At 42.6% G+C, this 26,806-nt stretch overlaps 2 protein-coding genes across 6 annotated transcripts in view; one reads left to right on the top strand and one right to left on the bottom strand.

Annotated features, from left to right (window-relative positions):
- Window positions 1–867: 867 nt before the first annotated feature.
- Window positions 868–26,567, bottom strand: LOC132829037 (ras-related protein Rab-8A). The gene is made up of 8 exons (XM_060846317.1): window positions 26,089–26,567; window positions 20,436–20,496; window positions 17,619–17,679; window positions 16,871–16,948; window positions 15,771–15,860; window positions 9,145–9,210; window positions 6,857–6,907; window positions 868–4,845 (listed from the first exon to the last, which is right to left on the bottom strand). Exons 1-8 carry the CDS (start codon window positions 26,210–26,212, stop codon window positions 4,753–4,755), a joined length of 624 nt encoding a protein of 207 aa, XP_060702300.1. The 5' UTR covers window positions 26,213–26,567; the 3' UTR covers window positions 868–4,752.
- LOC132829036 (E3 ubiquitin-protein ligase arkadia-C-like) overlaps window positions 26,386–26,806 on the top strand; it is a 93,861-nt gene continuing 93,440 nt past the window's right edge. For 3 of the 5 annotated variants that reach the window (XM_060846315.1, XM_060846316.1, XM_060846310.1), the window contains exon 1: window positions 26,386–26,803. The gene's annotated coding sequence lies outside the window, so the exon portion shown is untranslated. The remainder of the gene's footprint in view (window positions 26,804–26,806) is intronic. The other 2 variants (XM_060846311.1, XM_060846312.1) reach the window with 2 other exon arrangements.

Here is a 26,806-nt window from a genome sequence, read left to right as displayed (position 1 = left end):
CGATAGGTATAGATGTAGTTTCTTTACTCAAAGTAGGAGAGACATGGAAGGGACTACCTGCAACAGTTGTATACACGCTAATTTTAAAGGGCATTTAAATGGCCATTGGATAGACATGGATGAAGATAGAATAGTGTAGGTTACATGGACTGCAGAATGGATTCACAGGTCAGCGCAACATCGAGGGCTGCAGGGCCTGTACTGTGCTGTAATGTTCTATGTTCTCTGCAACTGTAACACTATTCTGCACTCTGCTCTGCCCTGATGCACTTTATGTTACAATCTGCCTGTATAGTACGCAAAACAACACTTTGTACTGTATTTTGGTAAATGTGACAAGAATCAATAAAGCATTCAATGCAATTGCTCTTACCCTTTCTCAGTAAATAGTGAACAGCACTATTTACTGTGCCATATTTAATGTTCCACATACTGCTGGATATATGTATTTCAGCAACCATCTTTGTTTAAATGAGCTAACCTCAGTTAAGAATAATATCTCTAGCTTGGTTTATATCTTGTGAAATGGTTAATAGTAAACTTAAATCCATTCCTTTACCAATTTCAAACTTATGCATTTTTTAATACTATTGCTAATTTCAAAAATATTATCTTGAAACTGGCAAGAATGGATTAATGTAGTTGTACAGATCTCAAAGGGAGGTGGAAAGTGTAACTGCTAGTTTAATGGGAATCACTCAAATGTAGGCATCATGACTGGAATCTAAATCCCCAGCAGGTCCTTTATGACAAGTTCAGAACTCGTGATGTTCAAGAATTATTGCCAGGATTCTGATTCAGCACCCGTTCTGCCACCATGGAAGTCACATAGTTCAATAACTACTCAATTGCAAGAGCAGACAATCCTGCTTTTTAAAGACTCACATTTTAATTTCATTAAAACTCCACTTTTATCTATAAATCCAGCAACTTCAGGAAGTACAGAAGAATTATAAAGTGGCTTCATTTCAAAGTAAAGCTATTTACATGGTCACCTGAAACAATGCAGCCTCCCATCCCTTCGAACCAAATGAATCTTGGACACCTTTAACACAAGGAATGTTTGAAGGAAATATAGGAACAATGATTCTGAAACAGGTACAATCATATCCACATTCAATCCAGCTGCATCTTCCTAAATACTGTGTTTCAATTGTGATCGTTCAAACTGACAAGAGGGAGGGCACTCTATAATCTGCAGCCCACACACTGCCTTAACGCACACAGGCCACACCTCGGGGGGGTCTGGGTACGAAGCACAATAGCATCATCAGCGCCATGTCAGAATGTGGATCATCTTATCTGTTATGACAGTATAGAAGACAGAGCAGAATACTGGAATGATGAGATTCCCACTCCTGCCTCGAGTCAAGCTACAGCCAATGGAATCACAAAAGACTCAGTCAAGTCAAGGCTCACCTCCCCAATTATAACCACATTGCCATAAACTACCTAGCTGCCTCGGGGTGGGTCCCCTATGATATTTGACTGTATTGAAACACTGGCCATGTGGGTGGAGGGTTGCCTCTGCAATATCTCCCATCAATACTAGCCAGCACTTTTGAAAGAACTTAAGGTACTGTTAGTTTTACACAAAGCTGATCAGTGTTAGAATTTTTGCTGCCGAGGGTTAGAGACATTGCAGAATCTGTTGATCAAATGCCAAAATTTTATCAACAAACTCCATTTCTCAACAGATTTTACAGTTTCACCCCATGTGGTCCCTCAGAATTACCTTGTGCACTGTATTCATGGTCTTGAAGAGACATATTTGCAATATAGCAGAAGTGTATTTTACTGGGCCAGGGGAGTTGTTAATTCCGTAATTGCTTCAGTACCACAGTCACCCTGAACAATAAAAGCATGAAACTTTGAGCCACACAGCATTGAACACTGAAGTTCAGAACAAAATACATCCACACAAGAAAATAAACACACAACAACCTTTTCTTAATTTAAAATTAAAAAAAAAATAAAATCTTCAGTTTGAGAGTTGAAGAGAATAGTGGTGAGTGAAGAGATCGTTGGGGTCCGGAGGCCACTTTCATAGGTGAGGCAGTATGGCGCTTTGTGTTGTGGAGCTCAGGGTCATTCGGGGGTCAGCACCAGCGAGGTTCTGGAGACTGCGATCACAAACAGTTCAAAAACAGAGTTTCACATACATGAAATGAATAAAGAATCTTTTCCTTCCAACTGATACTCAACAGCCATGAATCACCTGCCATTACTCAGGAAAATATTAAAATAACTTGCAAAAAGAAAAAAATTTGAAATTGGAAACAGGGCTTTCCACAAATTGTTGAAAAGCATAGCTTCAGAGGCATTCCTTACTTATCCCTAAAGGGCTAGGGCTCTCGGTTTCATACTGGGCCGTTACATTTGACCCCAATATTCATACAGAAAGAAAGTGAAACGTGCATGTGTCAGAGTCAGTACATCCCTGTGGGATTGAGTTAGACAGGGAGGCCTTTTTAGTTGAAAATAGACTTTGTGGGAGGTATCCACTGTACATTTATTGTGCCATGTGGCAGGGGATTCTGGTGAAGTAATCAGACTGGCTGTTTAAACCTGTGTCATGATTTGCACATGGCCACATTTCAAAATGGTTTCATTTTTCTGATAGAATTAAATGGGTGGGTTCTCACTCCTTCGTCCATTGAGCTACACAAAGTGCTTAGTAACATTCACAAAAGACATTCAGGTCTGTCTGAGTTCAGCAACTGTTGAATGAGCCTACAACGGATACTGAGAAAGTGCAGTCAACACACAGGTGGATTGTACACAGTGATATCAATGGTTGGCCACTTTTGTCCCATCCTCCTTCACTGTTGTCTGTGCAGTAACCATGCACCACCCAAGAAAGAACATCTTCCAATGTAGCAATGATGTTGGATTTTAACCTCGAGGATTAGAGAAGTCCAAATATTTTGTTCAAAAGGCTCGGAATTATCCACCTATTCCCTTTATTCCTCGTTTTCCCTTCTAGTTTGGAAGCAGCAACTTAACACAAGGACACATACACCTCCTTAATCTGTAATGGGGGCAAGAGAAGATAGCAAAGATCGGAAGGGAATTGGTTTCCTTTCATTGCTTTTTTTCTAAAAAAGAAAGCAATATTCTCGGAATTGAAGTCTTTAAACCTTTCTCCTTTTGCCTACCCAGCAGCATCTTAGCTACACCCCAGCTGTAAGGGAACTTCAAACAAATACTTCCATGTTAAAGGACAATAATAATATCATCAGCAAATTCTGGTACAATTGACTGTCCAGTACTTACGTTTATACAGTGATAGTCACGAACAGGGACTGGCTCAGGAATGGATAGTGCAAGAGGCAAATCTACTGGTATACTCCAATCCACAGATCTCTCCTGTTCCACAAATACTAAAGGAGATGACAGCCATTAATCATTGCTCATCAACTAAAAGTGCATTTAACCTCCCTGAGGGGTTTGACTATTTCAGTACTCAAGTTTGAGCGTTATGCATAAGCTGAAATAATAGGACCTGCTTACTGTGCTTTAAGTCTCTAATTCATTAAACTAGACGTTTGGAACTGGTAAATTAATAACTACTCTGCTTACAGTAGTGGCATGATTTAGACAGCACAGATTCCCATCAGTTTAAGCATTAACATCGAAATACTATTCAAAATATGGTTTAGCCGGCTCCATTGGTCAAGGCGCTCTAAGAAAACAAAAAACTACCGAATGAACTAGGCTTCTTCAATAAATTCATGGCTATTGCACATCAGCAAGTTAAAAAAAAGGATATCACCATATCCAGTCCCATCCTGTTCCCTTTTGCATTTCACCCTCCATTTCATTCTTGGAGACTACCTTTCTCAGACAACATCAGGGAACCAGACAGTTTGCAGCAGTAATTATCCTAATTCTCTGTTCTGCCTTCTGATTTCTGGCCATTTCGATCCAATCCAGTTTAACAATAAAAACTGGCACAGACTTGGAGCATGACCACAGCAAATACAAGGAAGTGACGAGTGGAGTCTATCCAAGGTTTGTTGTGAAAGTCTAGTCTGCTGGACACAGTGATGCAGACTAATTGCCTCTGTTAAACTGAAGGTACTGCACCCACAACTACACTTGACATCTGCTTCAATCTGATCCAGCACAACTCTGCTGTACGTAGTACATCACCACCATAGGGAGGGAGCTACTTAGGGAAATCTGCCTTTAGGCTTGAAAATTGACATTTGGGCTGCTCAATCCTTTGCACAACCATTAACATCTCACATATGATAAAGAAGTTCAATTACTGACAGAACAGAAAGGTCCAATCACTGGGACGCACTGGCAAGTACAGAGCATTGTGTGAAGCCATGACAACAGGAACTGCAGCATATTGCACAGCGAGATCAATGGAAATGCCAGAGCATCTGCACAACACAAGATTTGTAGGAGAAACCAAAAGAAAGGAAAGCCAGAGGGGAACACAGGAAATGGGAAAATTAGGATTCCAAACAATCACAGCCCGTTAGATTGGAAATCAGTAAATTGGTGGGGGGTGTTCCCATCAGAAGATTCTGACTCGCCCATTTCCACTCCTGAGGTAATCATCAGACAGGTCCTAAAAGCTAACAAAAAAATTCTCAGCTGCTTGATCTCTTCAGGCCTTCAATAGCACGACAGGGCTTCTCCAGAGCAAGTGTCCGTCTATCCAGGAAAAGCTCAGAGCGTACACATTCCACTTCAAGTCAGTGAGACATTGGGCTGTTTCTTTTAAGGCAATGTTCATTACAGGAGAAGACAACGGAAGAAGTTGCTCTTTTTCTGCTGTTCGGAGGTGATTCGTACACCTTGATTGCTGCCTTGGGGACTATTGCCTTCCTGTATTTAAGGAAAAGGGAAGGAAAGCAAAATGTCATTACATTGCATCCCACTATGTCTCAGCTTAACAAATTCACATTGTTATACAGCAAACATTTTAAGTGCTTTATTTCCTATACGAGTCACATCCTCACCTGCATGTAATCCAGCGTAGCTGCACAGGCGCCATCCCACACCTTTTCCTCTGCTACATCGATGACTGTATCGGCGCTACCTCGTGCTCCCACGAGGAGGTTGAACAGTTCATCCACTTTACTAACACCTTCCCACCCTGACCTCAAATTCACCTGGACCATCTCAGACTCCTCCCACCCCTTCCTAGACCTCTCCAATTCTATCTCGGGTGACTGACTCAACACAGACATTTATTATAAACCAACCAACTCCCACAGCTACCTAGATTACACCTCCTCCCACCTTGCCCCCTGTAAAAATGCCATCCCATAATCCCAATTTCTTCGCCTCTGCCGCATCTGCTCCCAGGAGGACCAATTCCTATACCGTACAACCCAGATGGCCGCCTTCTTCAAAGACCACAATTTCCCCTCAGACGTGGTTGATGAGGCTCTCCACCGCATCTCCTCCACTTCCCGCTCCTCCGCCCTTGAACCCCGCCCCTCCAATCCCCACCAGGACAGAACCCCACTGGTTCTCACCTACCACCCCACCAACCTCCAGATACATCGTATCATCCTTCGTCATTTCTGCCAACTCCAAACAGACCCCACCACCAAGGTTATATTTCCTTCCCCTCCCCTATCAGCGTTCCGGAAAGACCACTGCCTCCGCAACTCCCTCGTTAAGTCCACACCCCCCACCAACCCAACCTCCACTCCCGGCACCTTCTGCTGCAACCGCAAGAAATGCAAAACTTGCACCCACACCTCCCCCCTTACTTTCCTCCAAGGCCCCAAGGGATCCTTCCATATCCGCCACAAATTCACCTGCACCTCCGCACATATCATTTACTGCATCCGCTGCACCCGATGTGGCCTCCTCTACATTGGGGAGACAGGCCGCCTACTTGCAGAACGTATCAGAGAAAACCTCTAGGACACCCGCACCCACTGACCCAACTGCCCCGTGGCTGAACACTAACTCCCCCTCCCACTCCGCCAAGGACATGCAGGTCCTTGGCCTCCTCCATCGCCAGACCATGGCAACACGACGCCTGGAGGAAGAGCACTTCATCTTCCTCCTAGGAACCCTCCAACCACAAGGGATGAATGCAGACTTCTCCAGCTTCCTCATTTCCCTTCCCCCCACCTTTTCTCAGTCCCAACCCTCAGACTCAGCACCGCCTTCTTGACCTGCAATCTTCTTCCCGACCTCTCCGCCCCCACCCCCTCTCCGGCCTATCACCCTCACCTTAACCTCCTTCCACCTATCACATTCCCAATGCCCCTCCCCCAAGTCCCTCCTCCCCAGCTTTTATCTTAGCCAGCTTGGCACACCTTCCTCATTCCTGAAGGGCTTATGCCCGAAACGTCGATTCTCCTGCTCCTTAGATGCTGCCTGACCTGCTGCGCTTTTCCAGCAACACATTTTCCAGCCTCATATTGACTCCTTGTCTATCACAAAAGCACAACTTAAACACTGTTTTCATCCTTCAACGGTTTCTTCTTCCTCTAACTCCTCTAGCCCTACGATCCTTTGAAGTCTCTGCCCTCTTATCCATCACCCCATCCCTAATTCTGTGTCACCAATAGGAACTGTGCTTCCAGAGCTTGAATTGCAGGTTCTAGGATTGTCTCCTTAAACCAGTCTAGTTTATGCAAGTGTTATTAAACTGACCTTGTATCTCCTCTGCCTTGTGGTTAATCTTTCTAAATACATGAGTGATGTGACCAATTGCAAGTTATACAATTGATTGCTGATATGCTTATTTTGACTTCCAACTCTCAGTCACCCAGTCCGACCCACATGTAGCTACCTATTCTAAAATACACACTGATCTTAAAAGTTCAGCTCACTGGTTCAGAAGAGAAAATATCAGACTGGAGATACTCACCAGTTTCTTGTCCATTTTTGTTTTGATGTCTCTGGCAAGTGTGAAAAACGCCTGAAACAGTAAACATTGGGATCATCAATTTGTCCATTCAGAGAAAGGAAAGTAAAGGAGACCATAACAGGAGAATTAACAGCTCTCTGACACTGTCCACTGCAATCTTACATTCATTCAGATGGCTGATTAGACTATGGTTATCTCAAGGTTTACAGAACAATCACTCATATGAATTACTTCACTATCATAATGCTTGCATCTTTCGGATCACCTCATTTCTGCTTTGCTACTTATTTTTCTGCCACCATTCATGATGTCTTGCCTTTTCCCAGACTGTTAAGTATCCTCCACAATTCTAGGCAGTCGCCTACCTTACCAACTCCCCTGAACAGACCAAGTTGCTATCTATTCCAACATAGGTCATGTGGTCTGTAGAACCTTTCCCAAAGCCTGGTCATCAGCTACAAGGCACAAGTTAGGAGCATGATAGAATATTCTCCACTTGCCTGGGTGCAGCTCTAACACCACTCTAGGAGGACAAAGCAGCCAGTTGGTTGGTAGCACATCCACAAGTATCCACTTGCTCATATCACCAGAGATACACTGCAGCTTTGGGGTTCCTGGGCATCAGCCTCTAATACTTCCCACTTCCTCTCTTCCCCCTTTGATTACGTTCCTTAACGCCCAAACATCTCTTTGCTCCAGACATTCCCTCCCTCCAAGCCTAATCAGAAACAACTGTGTTTTAAATAAAGGGAATTAAAATGAAATGAGGACAGAGTTAGCTACTGGGAACTGGGTGGCTAGATTAGCACGAAGGATATTAAGGAAACATTGCATAAATCATAATCTAATCAATCAAAGGGTGACTTTATGAAAGGGAAATTGCACCTAACTAATTTACTAGAGATTTCTGAGTAAGTCTCAACCAGAGTGGATAGAGGGGAACCAGAAGATGTATTGTATTTGGGCTTCTAGAAGACGTTCGACAAGGCAAAACCTCACAAAAGGTTAGGTCATGACAGCCTATGGCATTCAGGGCAATATATTGACATGGACAGAAAGCACAGTGAGGATATGGGGCTCTTTTTCAAGTTGACAACCTGTACCCAGTGGAGTTCCACAAGCATCAGTGCTGGGAGTGCAACTGTTTACAATATATATTAATGACTTTGAGAACAGAAGCAAATGCACTATAGCCAAATCTGCAGATAACAAAAACAAAAGACAAATTTCAAGATGGTTACAAACAGTTTACAGAGGTGATGGGTTAAGTGAGTGAACAAAAAGTTGGTAAATGGAGTGCAATGTGGGAAAATGTGAAGCTGTTCATTTTGGGATGGGCAAAAGAACAGAGTTTTATTTAAATGGAGAAAAACTACAGAAAGCTGCAACACAAAGGGACTTGTACATGAAATATAAAGCTTGCACACAGGTACAGCAGATAATCAGGAAGGCTAATGACATGTTGGCCTTTATTCCAAGGAGTTTGGAGTACAAAATTCAGGACATCTTATGGCAACTGCACAAGGTGCTGGTGAGTACTCATCTGGAGTACTGGGCAATTTTAGCCCCCGTATTTAAGCAAAGATATTATTTCACTGGAGGCAGTTCACAGGAGGTTTGGTGGACTAATCCCTAGTATGGAGGGGTTGTCTTATGAGCAAAGATTAACAGGTTGGGACTCCTCTCACTGGAATTTAGAAGAATGCAAGGTGATCTAATTGAAGCATACAGGATTCTTAATGTCTCCCCTTATGAGGGTGTCTCGGACCACAGGGCATTGTCTCAGAATAAAGGAGCACCAATTTAAGACTGAGGTGAATTTCTTCTGAGGGTTGTCATTGGAATTCTTTGCCACAGAGCGCTGTGGAGGCAGTGTATATGTAAGGCTGAGATAGAGAGATTTGAGAGCAGTTAGGAAATCAAGGGTTATGGGGAGAGGCACAGTGACTGACAGACACTGGTTCCAAGTGAGAACTGATTGGGCAAACATGACCTGCCTTGCTGCACAAATTGCTGGCAAGTTTCCAAGGTGGTCTGGTTATTAGTCAGCAACTCAGGTCCAGAAGGACGAAGTGGAGGGCAGTTCCCAAACCAAGATTTGTTGGTGATCAGACTGTGGCCTGACAATAAGAGCATCAGGCAGTACAAATTAAACATGGGGTCATTTGATCAGGGAGCTTTTGGGAAAAAAACATAGCTTCAACAAGCTGTCGGCAGAGATGGGTCAGCCCAGGGTTTCATTAGAAGTAGAAAACATTGAGTACACTTGACTAACAATTGATACTTACATTTTCCACATTGATATTTGCTTTCGCGCTGGTCTCCATGAATTTGATTCCATAGTCACTGGCTAACTGAAAGAGAAAACAAAAAATAACCCAACAGAATGGCACAATGTGTGGAGAGGAAAATGATGGAACGGACAAAGGACTGACTTTAATATAATCTCAGTAGGGACCGTTCATGAGCTGGATAGTTGTTGCCTAGTACGCAAGTTAGCTCACTGAGCTGGAAGGTTTGTTTTCAGATGTTTTGTCACCATGACTAGTTAACATAATCAGAGAGCGCCCCTGGGTAAGCACTGGTGGTGGTATGTCCTCTCTCTCTATTTACAGATCTTGGTTTCTTAACGTGGGTGATGTCTTCCAAGGGAAGATAGATGGGATCTAAGTCAATGGGTTGTTGCCTGATTACTTGTGGATCTAGCAATTTATTTCAACTTGTACTCAAAATCCATCCATAAATTGTTCCTCAGCTTTTATCTTCATCACTTCATCCAGGGAAATTCTTGAATAAGTCACGGGTTTACTGTGTGTAAAGAATAAACTTGCCACTCCTAAACTTACTCTATTAGTTGATCTCGTGCTACTGCCTTCACCCACCAACCCTGCTCCAGTTTGCAACTTATTTTTAAGCAGGACGTTTGATTTACCTTTCTCTCCTGACTCACTGCCTGAAGTCAGGTTGTTGGCTCTTTGCTCGCTGATGCTTCATTGACCTGTTTTTGTTTTGGTGGTGTGCGTGCCATTGCTTTCCACACTCAGGGATAGGCAATGAGGCAGATCCCAACTCTTCTTTAACCCAAATGTGATCGAAACCATTCCACTGGCTGTTATTGGAACCACATGCCAGTTAGCTGAGCTAACCATTACCCTCCAAAATATCATATTTCTCTAGAACGTCTTACTGGCCTGAAATCTGCAGTTTTTTCTCAAACTTAACATCAAACAACTGCAAATCCTGATGGTTTGGATGTACCTAGCTTAGATGATGAGGTCATTACCATCACCCAAATGTGCTAGCAAATAAGAACATGCCCTATGTCAGTTTGATTGGTAAGGAAAAGTAAGGAGGTGCGCTGTTGCTGATGTGTGGCATTAAATCAGCTGGAACTGGATCTGTGTAGACAGCAGTGACTTCAGCTAGCCATTTTGATCAGATTTTTTGAATCCACCACGCCAGCCTTCATTCTTCCAGATTTGGGAGAGGCAATGGTGTAGCAGTAATATTACTAGATAAGCAATTCAGAGGCCCAGGGTAATGCTTTAGGGACATAGGGTTCAAATTATGGCAGCAGTTGGAAGAATTTAGTTACATAAAGAAATCTGGTAATTAAGGCTTGTCTCAGTGATTGTGACCATGATAATTATACCAAGTACTCTAAATCCCATCTGGTTTACTTATGCTCTCTAGGGAAGGAAGTATGTGTTCTCATCAGTGTGGCTTTTACATGACTCCAGATACACGGTTATACGGTTGATGTTCACTTCCTAAACGGCTGAGCAAGTCAGTCAGTTTATCAGCAATGGACACCAAATGCTGATGTCATGATAGAATAGAAATGAAGTTTCAAATATATTAAATGCTCCACACTTCACACCAATTTACTAGAACCACAAATGGAGTATATTCACTGTCTTATCTTTTATTATTTCATGAGATGTGGACATTGTTGGCTGGGCAGCGGTCATTGCTGAATCCTAACGCCCTGAAGGTTGTGAGGAGCTGCTTTCTTGAATCACTGCATTCCATTTGGCATAGGTAGACCCACAATATTGATAGGTGCGAGTTCCAGGATTCTGACCTAGGGACACAACAATATGTTTCAAAGTCTAGATGGTTATCGACTTGGAGATGGTGGTATTCCCATGTATCCACTGTGCTGGCCCTTCTAGATAGTAGCGATTGTAGATTTGGAAGATGGAGTCTTGGTGAATTACAACTTATCACCGAAATAACTAAGTGGTTGCAGCTGCCCACAAATCTCCACTCTCCATGACTCCAGCCTTGTCCCATGTCCAATGCAACCACTTACACTTTGACTGCTCAGCATTTACCATCCATCTGTGCATCATGATTTCCCCTTTAATCTAGTGGGGTTATCAGATATTCGGAGGTGCCAGTTAGTAACAAATCAGAAACTATTTTTCCCAGTGTGCTTGAGGAATGGGGAGGGAAAAGAGATGGTGTGGCTGTGATATTAGCCAACTGACAACATTCAATTCTTATTTACTGCCAACAGCGTCCAGTGCCAATTTGGAAAATGGGAGTGAATTGATCAAAATAGTTCCCACACCAAGTACAAGTGCATTCACACAAGTGGGGAGGAAAAGGTCTTGAGACTTCAACTTCATATAAAATGTTATTTCCTCAGAAAATAAGCGAACAAATTGTTAGGCAATTCATACCCACTGTGTTGGACTTTTCACATCACTAAATCAAGAGAATTAGACATGGCGCAGTCATGTTAGTAAAAGTTAGTAAATTTTGAATCAAAGAACGGTAATTGACAACTATTTTAAGTCAACCATAAGAATCTGATGTAGTTAACTTTAGACCATAAAACCTTGAGACATAGAAGCAGAAATTAGGCCATTCAGCCCATCGAGTCTACTCTGTCATTCAGTTATAGCCGATCAGTTTTTCAACTCTGAGTATATTGAAAACAACAGCCTGGCATCAAAGTCTTCTGTGGCAACGAATTCCAGATTCACCACTCTCAGGCTAAAATTGGTTCTCCTTATCTCAGTTTTAAAGGTCTTATCTTTACTCTAAGGCTGTGCCTTTGGGTTTTCATCTCTCCTGCCAATGGAAACATCTTCCCAACATCCACTCTGAAACTTTCAGAATACTGAATGGCCTGGACAATCAGATTTCCCCCACCTCATCCTTTTAAACTCCACTGAGTATAGACCAAGAGTTCTCAAACATTTCTCATATGTTAAACTTTCATTTCTGGGATCATTCTTGTGAACCTCCTCTGGACCTCCAGGGCCAATACATCTTTCCTGAGGTAGAGACCCAAACTTGCTCACAATACTCTAAACGTGGTCTGACCAAAGCCTTATAAAACCTCAGAAATACATCCTTGCTTTTATATCCCAGTCCTCTCGAGGTGAATGATAAGTTGGTAGTTAAGAAGGCAGACACAAGGTTAACCTGCAAGCTTACCTTAAGAGAAATCTGGACTAGGACTACCAAATGCCTTTGCTCTTCAGATTTCTTAATTTTAAAAAAACAGACCATGCTTCTATTCTTCCTACGTAAGAGAATTACCTCACACTTTCCCATGTTACACTCCATCTGTCACTTCTTTGCCCACTCTCCTAACCTAAATCTTAATGCAGCTTCCCCACCTCCTCAATACTACTTCCCCCCCCACCTATCTTTGTATCATCTGCAAACCTAGCCAAAATTTCCTCACTTCCTTCATCTAGATCACTAATATATAAAAAGTGAAAAGTTCTAGATGCAGGTTTGCTCGCTGAGGTGGAAGGTTCAGTTGCAGGCGTTTCGTCACCATACTAGGTAACATCAATGAGCCTCCGGATGAAGCACTGGTGGTATGGCCTGCTTTTCAGGTGTTAAGGTTTCTTTTGTCAGTGACATCATTTCCTGCTCTTTTTTTTCTCAGGGGTGGTAAATGGGATCCAAGTCACTGTGATTGTTGATAGAGTTCCGGTTAGAATGTCATGCTTCAAGGAACTCTCACTCGTGTCTCCGACCTGTCCTAGGATGGATCTGTTGTCCTAGGATGGATGTGTTGTCCCAGTCGAAGTGGTGTCCTTCCTTATCTGTATGTAAAGATACTAGTGAGTGGGTGATGTATTTTTGTGGCTAGTTTTCTGTCTGTTTGTCCAATGTAGTGTTTGATACAGTTCGTGCAAGATATTTTGAGTATGGCATTAGTTTTGCTTGTCTGTATAGGGTCCTTCAAGTTCATTCGCTGCTGTTTTAGTGTGTTGGTGGGTTTGTGGATGACCATGATGCCAAGAGGTCGGAGTAGTCTGAAAGTCATTTCTGAAATGTCTTTGATGCTAGGGTTTCTGGATGTGTTTTGTCTGCTTGTTTAGGTTTGTTGCTGAGAAAATTGGCAGACTGTGTTCGTTGGGTACCAGTTTTTGTTTACACTGTATAGATGATTTTCCTTGCTGTCTGTAGCTCCTCCGTGTTGTAATGTGTGGTGGCCTGTTGAAATAATGTTCTAATGCAGCATCAATTGTGGATGCTGGGATGATTGCTTCTGTAGTCGAGTATTTGCTCAGTATGGGTTGTTTTCCTGGAGATGCTGGTTTCAAGTTTCCCATTGGCTGTTCGCTCTATTGTGACATCTAGGAATGGCAGTTTGTTGTTGTTTTCCTCCTCTTTAGTGAATTTTATGCCAGTAAGGGTATTATTGATAGCCTTGAAGGTTTCCACTAATTTGTTTCGTTGCCAAACAAGTAGACAAAGGTGTCAATGACGTAGCGGACCCAAAGTTTGGGTTGGATGGTTGGCAGAGCTGTTTGTTAGAGTCACTGCATTACTGCCTCTGCTAAGAACCCTGCTATCGGAGATTCCATGAGTGTTCTGTTGGTTTCGCTGTAGGTGAAGTGGGTGATAAGGCATAGGTTCACTAGCTTGACAAATTTGTCCTTGCTGATGAAGTTGGTGGTGTTTGGTGCATGCGCCTTTGGTTCTTCTAATAGTGTAGTGTAAAAATGAAAAGTCGCAAAACCAACTCTCGTGGAACACACTAAACACCAGCTTCCATCCGGAGAAGGACTCTTTTATCCCCACTCTCTGCCTTCTTCCAGACAGCCAATATTCTACCCATGTTAGCACATGTCCTCTAACATCATGGGCCCTTGTCTTATTTGACAGCCTCTTGTATGACACCTTATTAAAAGCCTTTCTGAAAGTCCAGATAGATAACATCTATTGGCTCTCCTTGGTCTAACCTGTTCATTACCTCCTCAAAGGATTCTAACAAATTTGTAAGGCATAACCTGCCCTTGATGAAACCATGCTGACTTTGCCCTATTTTATCATGCACTTCCAAGTATTCAGAAATCTCATCCTTCATAATGGACTCCAAAATCTTACTGACTAGGAGAAAGTCAAGACTGCAGATGCTGGAGATCAGAGTCAAAAAGCACAGTATGTCAGGCAGCATCTGAAGAGCAGGAGAGATGACGTTTCGGGCATAAGCCTTCCATTCCTGTTTTTCTAGCACTTCTCCTTGGGGAAGTGCATCTCTGCCCCCTGACTCCCTTGAATTTTTGGGATATTACTAGTGTCTTCCACTGTGAAGACTGACAAAGCATTTATTCAGTTCCTCTGCCATTTCTTTGTTCCCCACATTACTACTTCTCCAGCGTCATTTACCACTGGTCCAAAGTCCACTTTTGCCTCTCTTTTGTCCTTCATATATCTAAAGAAACTTCTGGCAATCTTTTTTAACATTGCTGGGTGGCTTACCCTCAAACTTAATCTGCTCTCTCCTTATTTCTTTCTTTGTTGTCCTCTGTTGGTTTCTTGTAGGCGTCACAATCCTCTGCCCTTCACCACATTATACGTTCTTTTGCTTTCATGCTGTCCCTGCCTTCCCTGATCAGCTATGGTTGCCTCATTCTCTCTTTATTATGCTTCGCTTTCCTTGCAATGAATTTTTAGTGTCTCTCTTGAATTACTCCAGTAACTCCTGCCATTTTAGTACGAATGGAAGACTAATTAGATCATCACTGCTGCTTTGCAGTGACTTTCACTGAAACAAACCTTAACAATTTGGTCTTTAGTATTCACTTTTGAATGGCACCAGAGACAGTTGTAGATATATTAAGGCAAACAACAATATCATCACATTCAGTTCAAAATATCAGACTGCTCTTGGATTATAGGCTGGTCAGATATTTCCCTGCATAGGCCCAAGGTGCTGTGATGATGCTGTCACTTAAACAGGTTAATTTGTCTTGGTTTTTTTGAAGAAAGGTTGTAAGGCAGGGACAGCAAATTGGTTACGGCAGATCTCATGAGTAAACAGCTTGGGAGGCCGTGGCTTTTTTTTAAAAAAAAAGCAGCCTGAATGGCCGTGCCCAGCTCTCTCAGATACAAATTTCTGGGTTTTGTCTTTTTCAGTAGCTTCAGAAGATATGAAAGAGAGTTGGAAGCTTCAGTGAATGTTTCTTGGCTGCTACTTTCTCTCAAATTTATCTTGATGCTTTTTTCCTCTTGGACTGGAGAATAAATTGTGAGAATCTGTGTCTCAATTTTCCTTTTTGGCAACAGGTGTGTTTATTGGATGTTACTATGTTGGAACAATTCATTAGCAATAGTACTATATCTATTATTCTGCTAAGTTTTTCTAAATTCCTTTCTCTTTGGTTGTATTGTAACTACAATGCTTAAATAAGTTTTGTTTTGCTTAACAGGGTAGTTTGACCAGTCGACACTTTGCTTGCCTTTAAAAAAAAAGGAAAATTCAGGATCTAGTCTCCTTTCTCAAAATATTTTTTGAGGGGGGCTGATTTGGTCCATAACAATACTCAAGCTCAATCACAGAGTAGCAACCATTCTACCTTACATCCAAGAAAATATTTGACAAAAGCTCAAGTTCTTCGGAGTCAGCTATCCATAAAAGTTCTGGTAATCATACCTTCTCTCCACGCTCTTTGCTGACTTGCCTCTTTTCATTCACATCACACTTGTTCCCAAGGATCATTTTCTCGACATCAGCTGAGGCGTGCTGGAATAAAAGACAGAAAAGCAACTAAAGTGAAAAGGAGAAAATCTAATTCAGCACAAATCCTCGCATCATTCACAATCATGATTCAGCACCTATAATCCTCCCAGCAATGTTATGTCTTACTTCACTCCACAAGTTTGCATGGTCAAATCCTCTCAAGCACCACACAGGGTAACATTCACTTAGTGCCATTGGCAAAAATAAATACAAACTGATGCAAGGTGGTACTTTCAATGAGCCAAGTGACTCAAAATGATTATTAGAAGACCTTGATGAATACTTGATCTCTAAGAATATATTTCTCAACAAATAATCTTGACCAAAATATTGTGGAAAAGGGCAAATAGCCAAACTCCTCATGCCAATCTCTCTATATCACATTGTTTAATAGGAAAAGCTTCTCATATCCAAGTGCCTAAGGTATACTATTGTTTAAGCAATTCACGGTGACCATCTCTTCCTTTAAAGGTCAAAGAACATTACATCAATGGAGATGCTTCAAAGAGATGATGTGAACATGAATAAACTAATACGTAAAGATATAGTTCCTGCTGGTAGAGAAGTAGTGGGGAGATAAAAAAAATTGAGCATTTGCATGAATTTGCAATAAAAAAAAGACATCTTGTCCTGACTTAGATTGAGATTACTGTTGTCACCCTGTAACACTTTGCACTCATTTCTCAAAACTCAAGGAAGTTATAATCCAGAATAAATGGCTGAGATTTAAAAAAAAAAGATACATAGTTTCAAAGGGATTGTTAGCTAGGGCATTGAAAATACACCCCTTTTCTTATCTGATAAGCTCCACAGGAATTTCTATAACTCATTCGAGTGGACAGACAACTTTAAATGTCTAGTATGAGAAGTCTAATATGTCCAAAATGAAAAAGAGTGGTACTCTTGAGGTACAGTACTGTGCCTAGACCATCCAATTGAATTGGGGGATTTGAAACCAAGATCGTTCCAGATTTAAAAGATTCAGCACATGTATGTCTATTTGTCAAACATACCTCTTCAATATTCCGGATCCAGTTCTTGATGTTATCAAAGGATTTGTCATTTGTGATATCATACACCAACATGATTCCCTGCCAAAGCATAAGTGTTAACCCATTGAGTGAAAGGTCTCAAACATCACAGGCCCGTGGTGACAAGCAGAGTACAACTGATACTTAGCATCTCAAACAGCAATAATGGACAGCTTCAGAAGAATATTATATACCTAGATCTAAACACAGAAACACTTTCATATCTCACCCCGTTGTGCATGGATCTCTCAGTACAAATTAATGGCCGTTCAAGTTTGGAAATAAAATTAATGTTTAACTTTAGACTAGATTAGATTACCTACAGTGTGGAAACAGGCCCTTCAGCCCAACAAGTCCACAGATGCTCTGAAGATTAACCATCCAGACCCATTTCCCTCTGACTAATGCACCTAACACTATGGGCAATTTAGCATGGCCAATTCACCTGATCTGCACATCTTTGGTCTGTGGGAGGAAACTGGAGCACCTGGAGGAAACCCACACAGACACGGGGACACGTGCAAACTCCACACAGACAGTCACCCGAGGCTGGAATCGAACCTGGAACCCTAGTGCTGAGAGGCCGCCCTATGAACTTTGAACAGTTTCCAATTCTTCATTACGTACATAAAACAGTATATAGTAATTTACCCATCACCATGCCTTCCCATCATTCTGTACAGAGTCAGGGTTAATAATATATGAAGTTGACGTGCCAGTGACACCTTACCATGGCCCCTCGGTAGTATGCAGTGGTGATTGTTCGAAAGCGTTCCTGTCCAGCTGTGTCCCTAGGAGATTTGAACAGTTTTAGTTCCATTCTTTTGATCTTAGTCAACGTTTCCATAAACTTTTTAATGAGATCATATTTCTCCTTTCCTTTGTCTTTTACAAACAAACATCTCAGACACTTCTAAAACAATTGCCCTGAGAGATTATCAAGCACCTTACTGATTAAACTGCCACACGCTCCCTTTATTCAAGTCACAAATGGGATTAGATGGTGTCTTAGTGTGTTTTCATCACACTGCTATCTCAGTCTCAAGGGTAGGATTTAACTAAAACTGCATGGCTGAATGCTTCCATTTCCAATTTGTGAGGCGCCCAAGTATAAGATGCTAGAACAATATTACGTACAGCTACTACTTACTGCATCTATTTAGAGTGGGCTGTTACAGATTTTATCAAATGCCACATATAATTTTTCATATGCACAGACATAAACAAGTGACCCACTCCCAGAAGAAAGCACATTCTTCAAAGTGAAGATGTTCATTTGGCCAAATCATAAACCACAATTAATCCAGTTTGATTGGGCAACACAGAAGACATTTCTTCTTATCAGGGAGTTCAAAGCTAAATGTTATAAATATGATTAGGAATTAATAGATCCAGTAGGAAATTGAGGAGAAACACCTTTAATTCAGCAAGGTACAATGACCCTCAAATGTGCACTTGCCCAGGTAGGACCTCTGCTAGTTCAAACAAACAGCAGTACCCATTCTCAGCTTCATTGGTGAGACTATCTAATTGGACAAACACTCCAGAGATTGGGCGATATGAATGAAATCAGTTAGGAAAGATTAAGGTTGGTTCCAATTCTGCACAATATCATCTATCATGCCGATGGTCAATCTTGGGACTTATACATTGGATGCCCTAAGGAAATGCAGTTAGTGTATGTCTCCTTGGGTTCACTCCACTGGACACTTCAGACTGCCATCCCTTCTATAGGTTCACAACCTACAACATCTCCTTTTTAGAAGTTGAACAGTAGCTTTCTAACCATAGTGTTTTAAATTCTGTAACTTGCCAAGTCTTTAACAGTCAACACTCCACATTGCACCGTTTGTCAAGGATATAAAGCAGCATCCAACCACTTCGCACAGATTAGAACCAGCTCCTACACATTGCACACTTCTCTAGATAAAATGAGCAATTAAGCCACTCTCCAGTGGATGAGAGCCTGTAACCCAAAACTGATCCAGACACAAACTGGTGATTTCAGTTGCTTTGAATGAAGGGTCTCCTCCCCACCACCCCCACTCACACTATAACAGAGACATTAATAGGATCAAACATATTTTCAAACTTGTGAAAGATTTGATGAATCACTAACAAGTAGGGCAGCCTCAAAGCCAACAGAAAAATCAAGCAAACAGGAACATGAAAGCGGCAATTCATCTCAGGTCTGTTCTGTTATTCTATTCAATCATGATTGATCAATACCTTAAACCATTTAAGAGCCTGAATGCTTAATATTCTTACCCGAAAAAAGTCTCTATCATATGCTAACAGAACAAAAAGGTAGAAGAAAGGCTTGTTCTCCATTTAACTCCTGACCACTTAACATGATGCACACTAATTACAAAATAGTTGACTTTTTTTTTCCTTTAGATACCGTATTCCAGTTCACAACAGCTTAGAGTAAAACTTCCTTTGTGTGCTTGTTCTGTCATAGGGAAAGCATCTTAAGCAATGGATTCTCTTTATATCTGGCACACCAAGAGAAAGCTCACTTATGCATGATTTATCACAACCTCAGCCCTCCCAACATCTAAACTTCAATTCACATTTTTGCTTCCTTCAGCTCAAATTTCTTTACTCTTCTTCAAAGACTATGGTGCCTACAAGATGGGTATTATGAATAGCAGGTGTTTAGATGCTGGCAAATTGGACTTGATTTATTTAGGCTATCTCGTCGGTGTGAACGAGTTGGACAAAAGGGTCTGTTTCCATGCTGTACATCTCTATGATCCTATGCAAATGTTGCTTAAATGTTTGAAACTTTGGAATGCTTTACTCCAGAGAGCTGTAGATGCTCGGGCTCTGAGTATATTCATGGCAAAGATCAATACTTTTTCAGATTCTAAGGTAAAACAAGAAATCTGGGCTAATGTAGAAAGATGTAGCTAAAGGTATGCCACAACCAGACTGAACAACGAAGCAAATTCAAGCAGCTGGCTGGTCTACAGCTATTGCCATTTGTTACATTTTTTTCATAAACTTTAGGACATCCTAATGAAGTACTTTTGTAATACAGTCACTTATTTCACTGGAAACAACCAATATAGTTCTCTTTCAGACCAAGCCTTTGGAGATTCCTCCACCTTGCAACACAATGCCATTCTGTTATTGCATTTCCTGGATTTTTCCATTCCCCACTCTGAAATATATTGGGAGACTGCCCATATTAAAAAGGGATTAGATAACTACAAGTTGTTTTCAGGGCAGCTTACGGTCTGTTTGTTCAAAGCGAGCTTCTTTTGGCTACAATTCAAAGTTCTATTATGGAGAATATCAAAAAGTCACCAAATGAAAATAGTCCTTTGGTAACCACTGACCTTACAATGATCCACACTGTGGATTAGTCTTTTTCAAATCAGCTGACTGCAGTAGTATCACAGAGAGCCAGAAGTTAAAATGTCTTCCTTATAAAAGACTCGATTTCAAAACAAATGCAATCAACAAAATATAGAAACACTGAAGACAGAAGCAATAGTTCCTTCCCACTCCATTCAAAATCATCATCAAACAGCATCCTCACCATATCTGCAGTTTGATTTTTTTTCCATCCAATTCAATTGTTCGGATTTTAAAATCAATACCTGAAAAGAACAGGAAACAAAATGTTAAAGGCGGGGAGGGGGGTGTCACTTCATTTCAATTTGTTATCTGATCCATAACCTCAGTCACAGAACTAAAACAGAGAATGGAGATCTGAAATAAATAGCAGTGTTAGATAAACTCAGGTTGGGTAGTACCTGTGGAGAGAAAAACAAGACTTAATGCTTTGAGTCCAGTGTCCCTTCATCAGAACTGGCTTGTAGACTCTTAAATCGTGAATACAGGTACTTCAGTTTCATGTGCACTCTGGTCAGCAAGCACCTATCTACAACTATCTGTTCACTGTCATCATGTCCTCTCTCCCCTCCTCCCACTCCAAAGGGACGATGTGTTGTTTCCTGTTTGGCAGTTAGACACACCATTGACAGAACAATCACTTAACATGCACTACCAAAAAACTTTTTCCCCCAGAACTCCACCATCCCCTCCCGCTATTGCATAAATGCTGCCCCCTCCATATTTCATGTTAGTTCTGATGAAGAATCATCTAGAGGGGAGTTTGCACATTCTCCCAGTGTCTGTGTGGGTTTCCTCCGGGTGCTCCAGTTTCCTCCCACAGTGCAAAGATGTGCAGGTCAGGTGAATTGGCCATGCTAAATTGTCCTATAGTGCTAGGTGCATTAGTCAGAGGGAAATGGGTCTGGTGGGGTTACTCTTCGGAGGGTCGTTGTGGACTGTTTCCACACTGTAGGGAATCTAACCTAATCAGTCAAAATGTTAGCTTGCTCTCTCTACACGGATGCAGCCTGACCTGCTGTGATTTCCAATATTTTTAATTTTCAGTGCCTATCTATTCTAGCCTGATTTTCCACAGCCTAATATGCAATGGCATTTCAAATAGTCATCCAACTGCAGCTTAAATATTGAGATAGTTCCAGCCTCTACACACTCTTTCAGGCAGTGGGTTCCCAATAGGTGAAAAAGAAAACTGACCATAATTTGTTATATCTCACTGGGATATCACACTTCAATTTAGCTGCTATTCTCAGAGTCACCATAACAGCTGAAAATTTTTGTAAAGGTACACAAAATCCTTCAATATACCTGTCACTTATACCAGGTTGATTGAAACCTTGGACTACGTTTCTGCACTTCACAAGAATGACTATTTATTGCAAATGAGTAGATTTTAGTTACTGATAAACAATTAGAATCATAGAATCCCTGCAATGTGGCCCAACAAGTCCACACCCACACTCCAAAAAGTATCCCACCCAGACTCACTCCCCTACCACACTTTACATTTCCCCTAATGCACGCCTGAACACCATGGGTAATTTCGCATGGCCAATTCACCTAACTTGCACATCTTTGGACTATGAGAGGAAACACATGCTGACACGGGGAGAATGTGCAAACTCCACACAGACAGTCACCGGAGGCTGGAATCGAACCCAGGGCCCTGGTGCTGTGAGGTAGAAATGCTAACCACAGTCACCGTGCCGCCTGACGACACGTAACTCTACCATTTAAAATTCTAACTCCCTTCATGCACAAAGTAAAAGGGTGTGACAGAAAGAAGGAAAACATGGATAAGGCAGTTCAATAGTCTCTCTTCACAGAGTTTGTTGATATAGGGGCAGCAAGGTGGCTCAGAGGTTAGCACTGCTGCCTTACAGCACCAGGGACCTGGGTTCCATTCCTGCCTTGGGCAACTGTGTGTGGAGTTGGCACATTCTCCCCACGTCTGTGCGGGTTTCCTCCCACAGTGCAAAGATGTGCAGGTCAGGTGAATTGGCCGTGCTAAATTAGGTGCACTAGTCAGAGGGAAATGGGTCTGGGTGGGTTACTCTTCAGAGGGTCAGTGTGGACTTGTTAGCCCGAAGGGCCTGTTTCCACACTATAGGAAATCTAATCAGTTGCCAGAGAAAAGGATAGAGGAGGTAAAATTACAACATTTAAAAGACATCTGACGGGTACAGAGAATTTAGAGGGATATAGGCCAAATGCTGGTAAATTTGCAAACTCCACATAGTTGCCAGAGGCTGGAATCGAACCTGGAATGCTGGCACTGTGAGGCAACAGGGCTAACCACTGAGCCACCGTGCCACTCCTTTTAAATCTTTCCCCTCTCACCTTAATCTATGCCGTCCAGTTTTAAACTCCCCTATTCTGGGGGAAAACAACTTGGCTATTCACCCTATCCATCACCCTCGTGATTTTATAAATCTCCATATTCTTAGCCTCCAACACTCCAGGGAAAATAGCTCCAGCCTATTTAGCCTCTTGCTATAGCTCAAACCCTCCAATCCTTGCAACATCCTTCTAAAATCTTTTTTCATATCCTGTCAGAGGCACACTGTCTCACGCATGTAAAGTCCCTCTCACTCACTAGTTAAGAGTCATAGCTTCCAGCAACTTGAGAACTAAAACTAGGTTTCTTTAGACTGGAGGTGTTTTTATTATACAGAAAAGGACCGCTCCTTCCTTTTCAAAGGTCTGATAGCCACTTTACCAAATATTCACAACCACAATCTGCTCAGCATCTTGGGAGCAAATCACAGTCATTGGCAGGCAGAAGGCCTTTGTCATTGAAACTAGTCACTACTGCATAGAGCAATCAGCTTGTTTCCAGCTGAATTGCCCTTCGTACACACCCCGGGATCCCATTCTGAACCATCCTTGCCTTTCCAAGTAGAGATTATATCAGTCTTTTTTTAAAAAAAAGTTTCCCTATACTGATATTAAGACTTACAAGCTGTTATAGCTCCTTGGTTTATCCCTACTACCCTTCTTGAATAATGGTTCTATACTAGCTGTCCTTCAGTCCTCTGGCACCTTCCCTTGTGGTCCCCTTAAAAGGACTAGAAAATTAACATCATGGCTTCTGCAACCTTCTCCCACAGTACTTGGGATTCTAGACCTGGAGTATGTCTAACTTTCGCTTGCTGATAAGGTTAATACCTCCTCCCTCTCAATAATCATCTATATAGTAAACACAGGTGCAAAGTAATCAGTTAAAACCTGAACTCTATCTTGCAACTCCATATGCAAACTCAGTTTGATTCATAAGGGTTCCACTCCTCTGCTAGATATCTCTTGCCCCTAATACGGTTAGAAATGCCTTTGGATTTCCCTTTAACTTATTGCTTGTCGGTGTTCACACACCCTTGTTGCATTTGTAATTTCATTTTTAAGTGGCTCAGTAGTTCACACTGCTGCCTCATAGCGCCAGGGACCCAGGTTCCATTCCAGCCTTGGGCAACTGTCTGTGTGGAGTTTGCACATTCTCTCCGTGTCCACGAGGGTTTCCTCTGGGTGCTCCGGTTTCCTCCCACAGTCGAGAGATGTGCAGGTTAGGTGAATTGGCCACGCTAAACTGCCCACAGTATTCAGGGATGTGTTGATTAGGTGCGTTAGTCAGGGTTCAAGTAAAGTAGGAGGGCAGGGGAATGGGTCTAGGTGGGATACTCTTTGGAGGGTCAGTGTAGATTTGTTGGGCTAAATGGCCTGTTTCCAGACTAAAGGGATTCTACAATTACAAACTTTCTAAAAACCAAAAGAACTGCGGATGTTGCAAATCAGAAACAAAAACGGAAATTGTTGGAAAAGCTCAGCACGTCTGGCAGCAGCTACGGAGAGAAATTAGAGTTAACGTTTCAGGTTGCGTGACCCTTCCTCATATTTACTTGACCTGAAACATTAACTTTGATTTCTCTCCACAGATGCTGCCAGATCTGTTAAGCTTTTCCAGCATTTTCTGTTTGTGCCCCCCCACTTTCTAAATGCCTCTAGAATGACTGGTGTTCTGAGCTCTCATTACCTACCACAAGCTTGCCTTTGCTTCCCCATCCCATCTTCTACATTCTTTGACAGACTGTTCTTTGGACTTAGTTGTCCCACTGCTCACTTTTACTGTAACACATTGTTCCTGCACACTCACTAGTTCCATTTTGAAAAGGTTCACACTTCAGTAACTTCTCCCGTTCCATTTTGGCCAGATCCTATCTTAGTGTTAAAACTGACCTGTCCAATTCAGAATCTTTATTTCTGGTCCATCTTCGTCCTTTTCCATGACTATCTTAAATTGTTTACCTTTTCCGATTACCTTTACATGGTAAAGTCATCATACTCCTAGGAGACTACAGGGTTGCTCTCTGGCCAATTGAGCCAACCAACTGAGCACCCTCAACTCGTCTGCCTTATTCACAAGACTACTTGCAGTAAAACAAATGCCATTAGCTTTGTTGAATTCCCTAATGTCTTAACTTCTTGCCTGTCTGGCATGACTGCTCTACATGTTTTTCCATGCAACACCACTCCATTTTCCATTGTCTTGTAAATTTAGTTCAAACCTCCACCAACACCTCAGCAAACCACTCTGCAATGATGTTGGTCTCTTGTGGCTCAGGTGCAACTCACGTTAGTACAGGTTCCAGCTTCCCCATATACAGACCCATCAATTCAAGATTCTAAAGCCCTCTCCTTCTCCAACTTTTCTAGCACACATTCATCCATTCTACCAGCTATTCCTCTTTTCACTGGTACATGGTACGAGATGTAATCCATAAATTACAACCTTTGAGATCCTGTTTTTCAATCTTCTACTTCTTCGCTAAACCTTTGTTGCAGAACCTTGTCCTTCTGCCACTGGCACCAATGTGAACCAATATCTCTGATAGTGCACTCTACCCCTCCAGAACAGCTTACAGAAGTGGCATCTCAAACTGGACCCACGAAAGCACAATACCATCCTGCAGTCACATATATAGCTGCAGGAACATCAGCATACTGATTACTGAGTCTCCTAGTGCTATAGCTTATACTTTCTGTCTGCTCCTCCTTTGGGCCACTCAGCTCAGAATGCACTCCCTCAGAGAGCTACAACTCTCAACATTTCCAACACAGAAAATTTGTTCTAGAGATACATTCGGAGGATCTGCTGACTACCTGGCTGCTTCCCTTCTTCTGACATCCATTCCTTCCCTGACTGCACTTAAGCTAAGGGATATATCTAGACAAAGTTTCACTTAACTTTCAGCCTCGTGATGCACCATAGTGTCTCCATCTGACGTTCAAGCTTCAAAACCAGTATTCAAGCCTATAAAACTGGCAGCAAACCCTCACGTGCCAACTAGATTACCACGAGCGTCTTTTACTTCTCACATGCTGAGGCTGTACATAAACCATTCTACAGCAGGAAACTTTATCATGGTACACATCCAAGGAACTTAAATATAGCTTGTAGGTTCTACACATTTGTTTGAAATATAACATTGCGCTTTCAACGCAGAAAAAAAGTATTAGAAACAGAAGAGTGTCCAGGAATGAAAGAACCAACTAAATCTCTCCCAACAGCCAAGTCACCACTGTCAGGACTAAGGTGCAAGAGTGGCAGGATGCGGACAATTATCTCCAATGCGTTGATAGCGCTTGTGAGAAATATCCAGTATTCCAGTGGCGGTAATCTGACAGGCTGGTCCTCATAGCCCCAGAGTAGAGGAGGTGTTGGACAGACAGGTGAAAGTGGGGGGCGATGGACGCCATAGTCTGCGGCCTCTCCATCCCGGAACCAGCCACTAAACCCCCACAGAGTGGGCCCTCCCCGGGCCGCGGCTCCCCATACTCCGTACCGATGGTGGAGATGAATGTGGTGTTGAAAGCGTCCTCTGAGAAGCGGAAGAGCACACAAGTCTTGCCGACGCCGCTGTCGCCGATCAGCAACAATTTGAAGAGATAGTCGTAGGTCTTCGCCATGGCCGCCTCCCGCGCCCCGCTCCGCCGGAAGTCCCGCCTCCCGACCACTCATTGGCCCATATCGGACAGATTCCAAGACCGATTGGGCAATAAAGCAGACCACGCCCGCTGTCCGGATAGCTATTGGTCAAACCCCCTGTCAATCACAACCGTCCTCCACCCCCTTCGCTCTGACAACCGTTTCCGCCGGGAACAGTCAGCCTCGGCAGCCTCTCAGCTGGTGCCGAGTACAGACCCCCGCCTTCGGATCACTCCCTGTGAACTTTGGAGTGAATGGAAATATCCCGGAGCCTGGAGGACTGGCTCGTCCTCCCGCAGTCACGGAGCAGCGCCTGTTGTCTCCTCCGAGCGCCCCGTCTCTGAGGTTCCGGAAGTGAGGTCACGGTGAGATGAGCGTCTGGCCTGTTTGTGTGAACCGGAGCGGGGGGCCTGGGGCCTGGCGCCGTGGACAGAGACACTACAAGCCGAGACCTGGGCCTGTGCCGGGTGTCTCCCCCCATTAGCACCAGGGAGGAGTAACCGACCACAGGGGTCAGTGAGGATCACCACCCCCTCAAAGACACACACGCCACACCATCATTTGAGGGCACGGTG

This window comes from Hemiscyllium ocellatum, chromosome 28 (assembly GCF_020745735.1).
Source record: "Hemiscyllium ocellatum isolate sHemOce1 chromosome 28, sHemOce1.pat.X.cur, whole genome shotgun sequence".
Classification (NCBI taxonomy): Eukaryota; Metazoa; Chordata; class Chondrichthyes; order Orectolobiformes; family Hemiscylliidae; genus Hemiscyllium; species Hemiscyllium ocellatum.
Note: the sequence above shows the minus strand (reverse complement) of the source record. Positions and strands in the feature narration are given on the sequence as shown.

Bases quoted from the DNA above. Each gene is read 5' to 3' on its own strand.
- LOC132829037 (XM_060846317.1), bottom strand. From the start codon at position 26,212: ATGGCGAAGACCTACGACTATCTCTTCAAATTGTTGCTGATCGGCGAC. The intron at 15,861-16,870 runs GTATGTTTGACA...CTTTTATTCCAG, and splicing joins GGATCCGGAATATTGAAGAG to CACGCCTCAGCTGATGTCGA. The intron at 6,908-9,144 runs GTAAGTATCAAT...TTACTGTTTCAG, and splicing joins CAAATATCAATGTGGAAAAT to GCGTTTTTCACACTTGCCAG.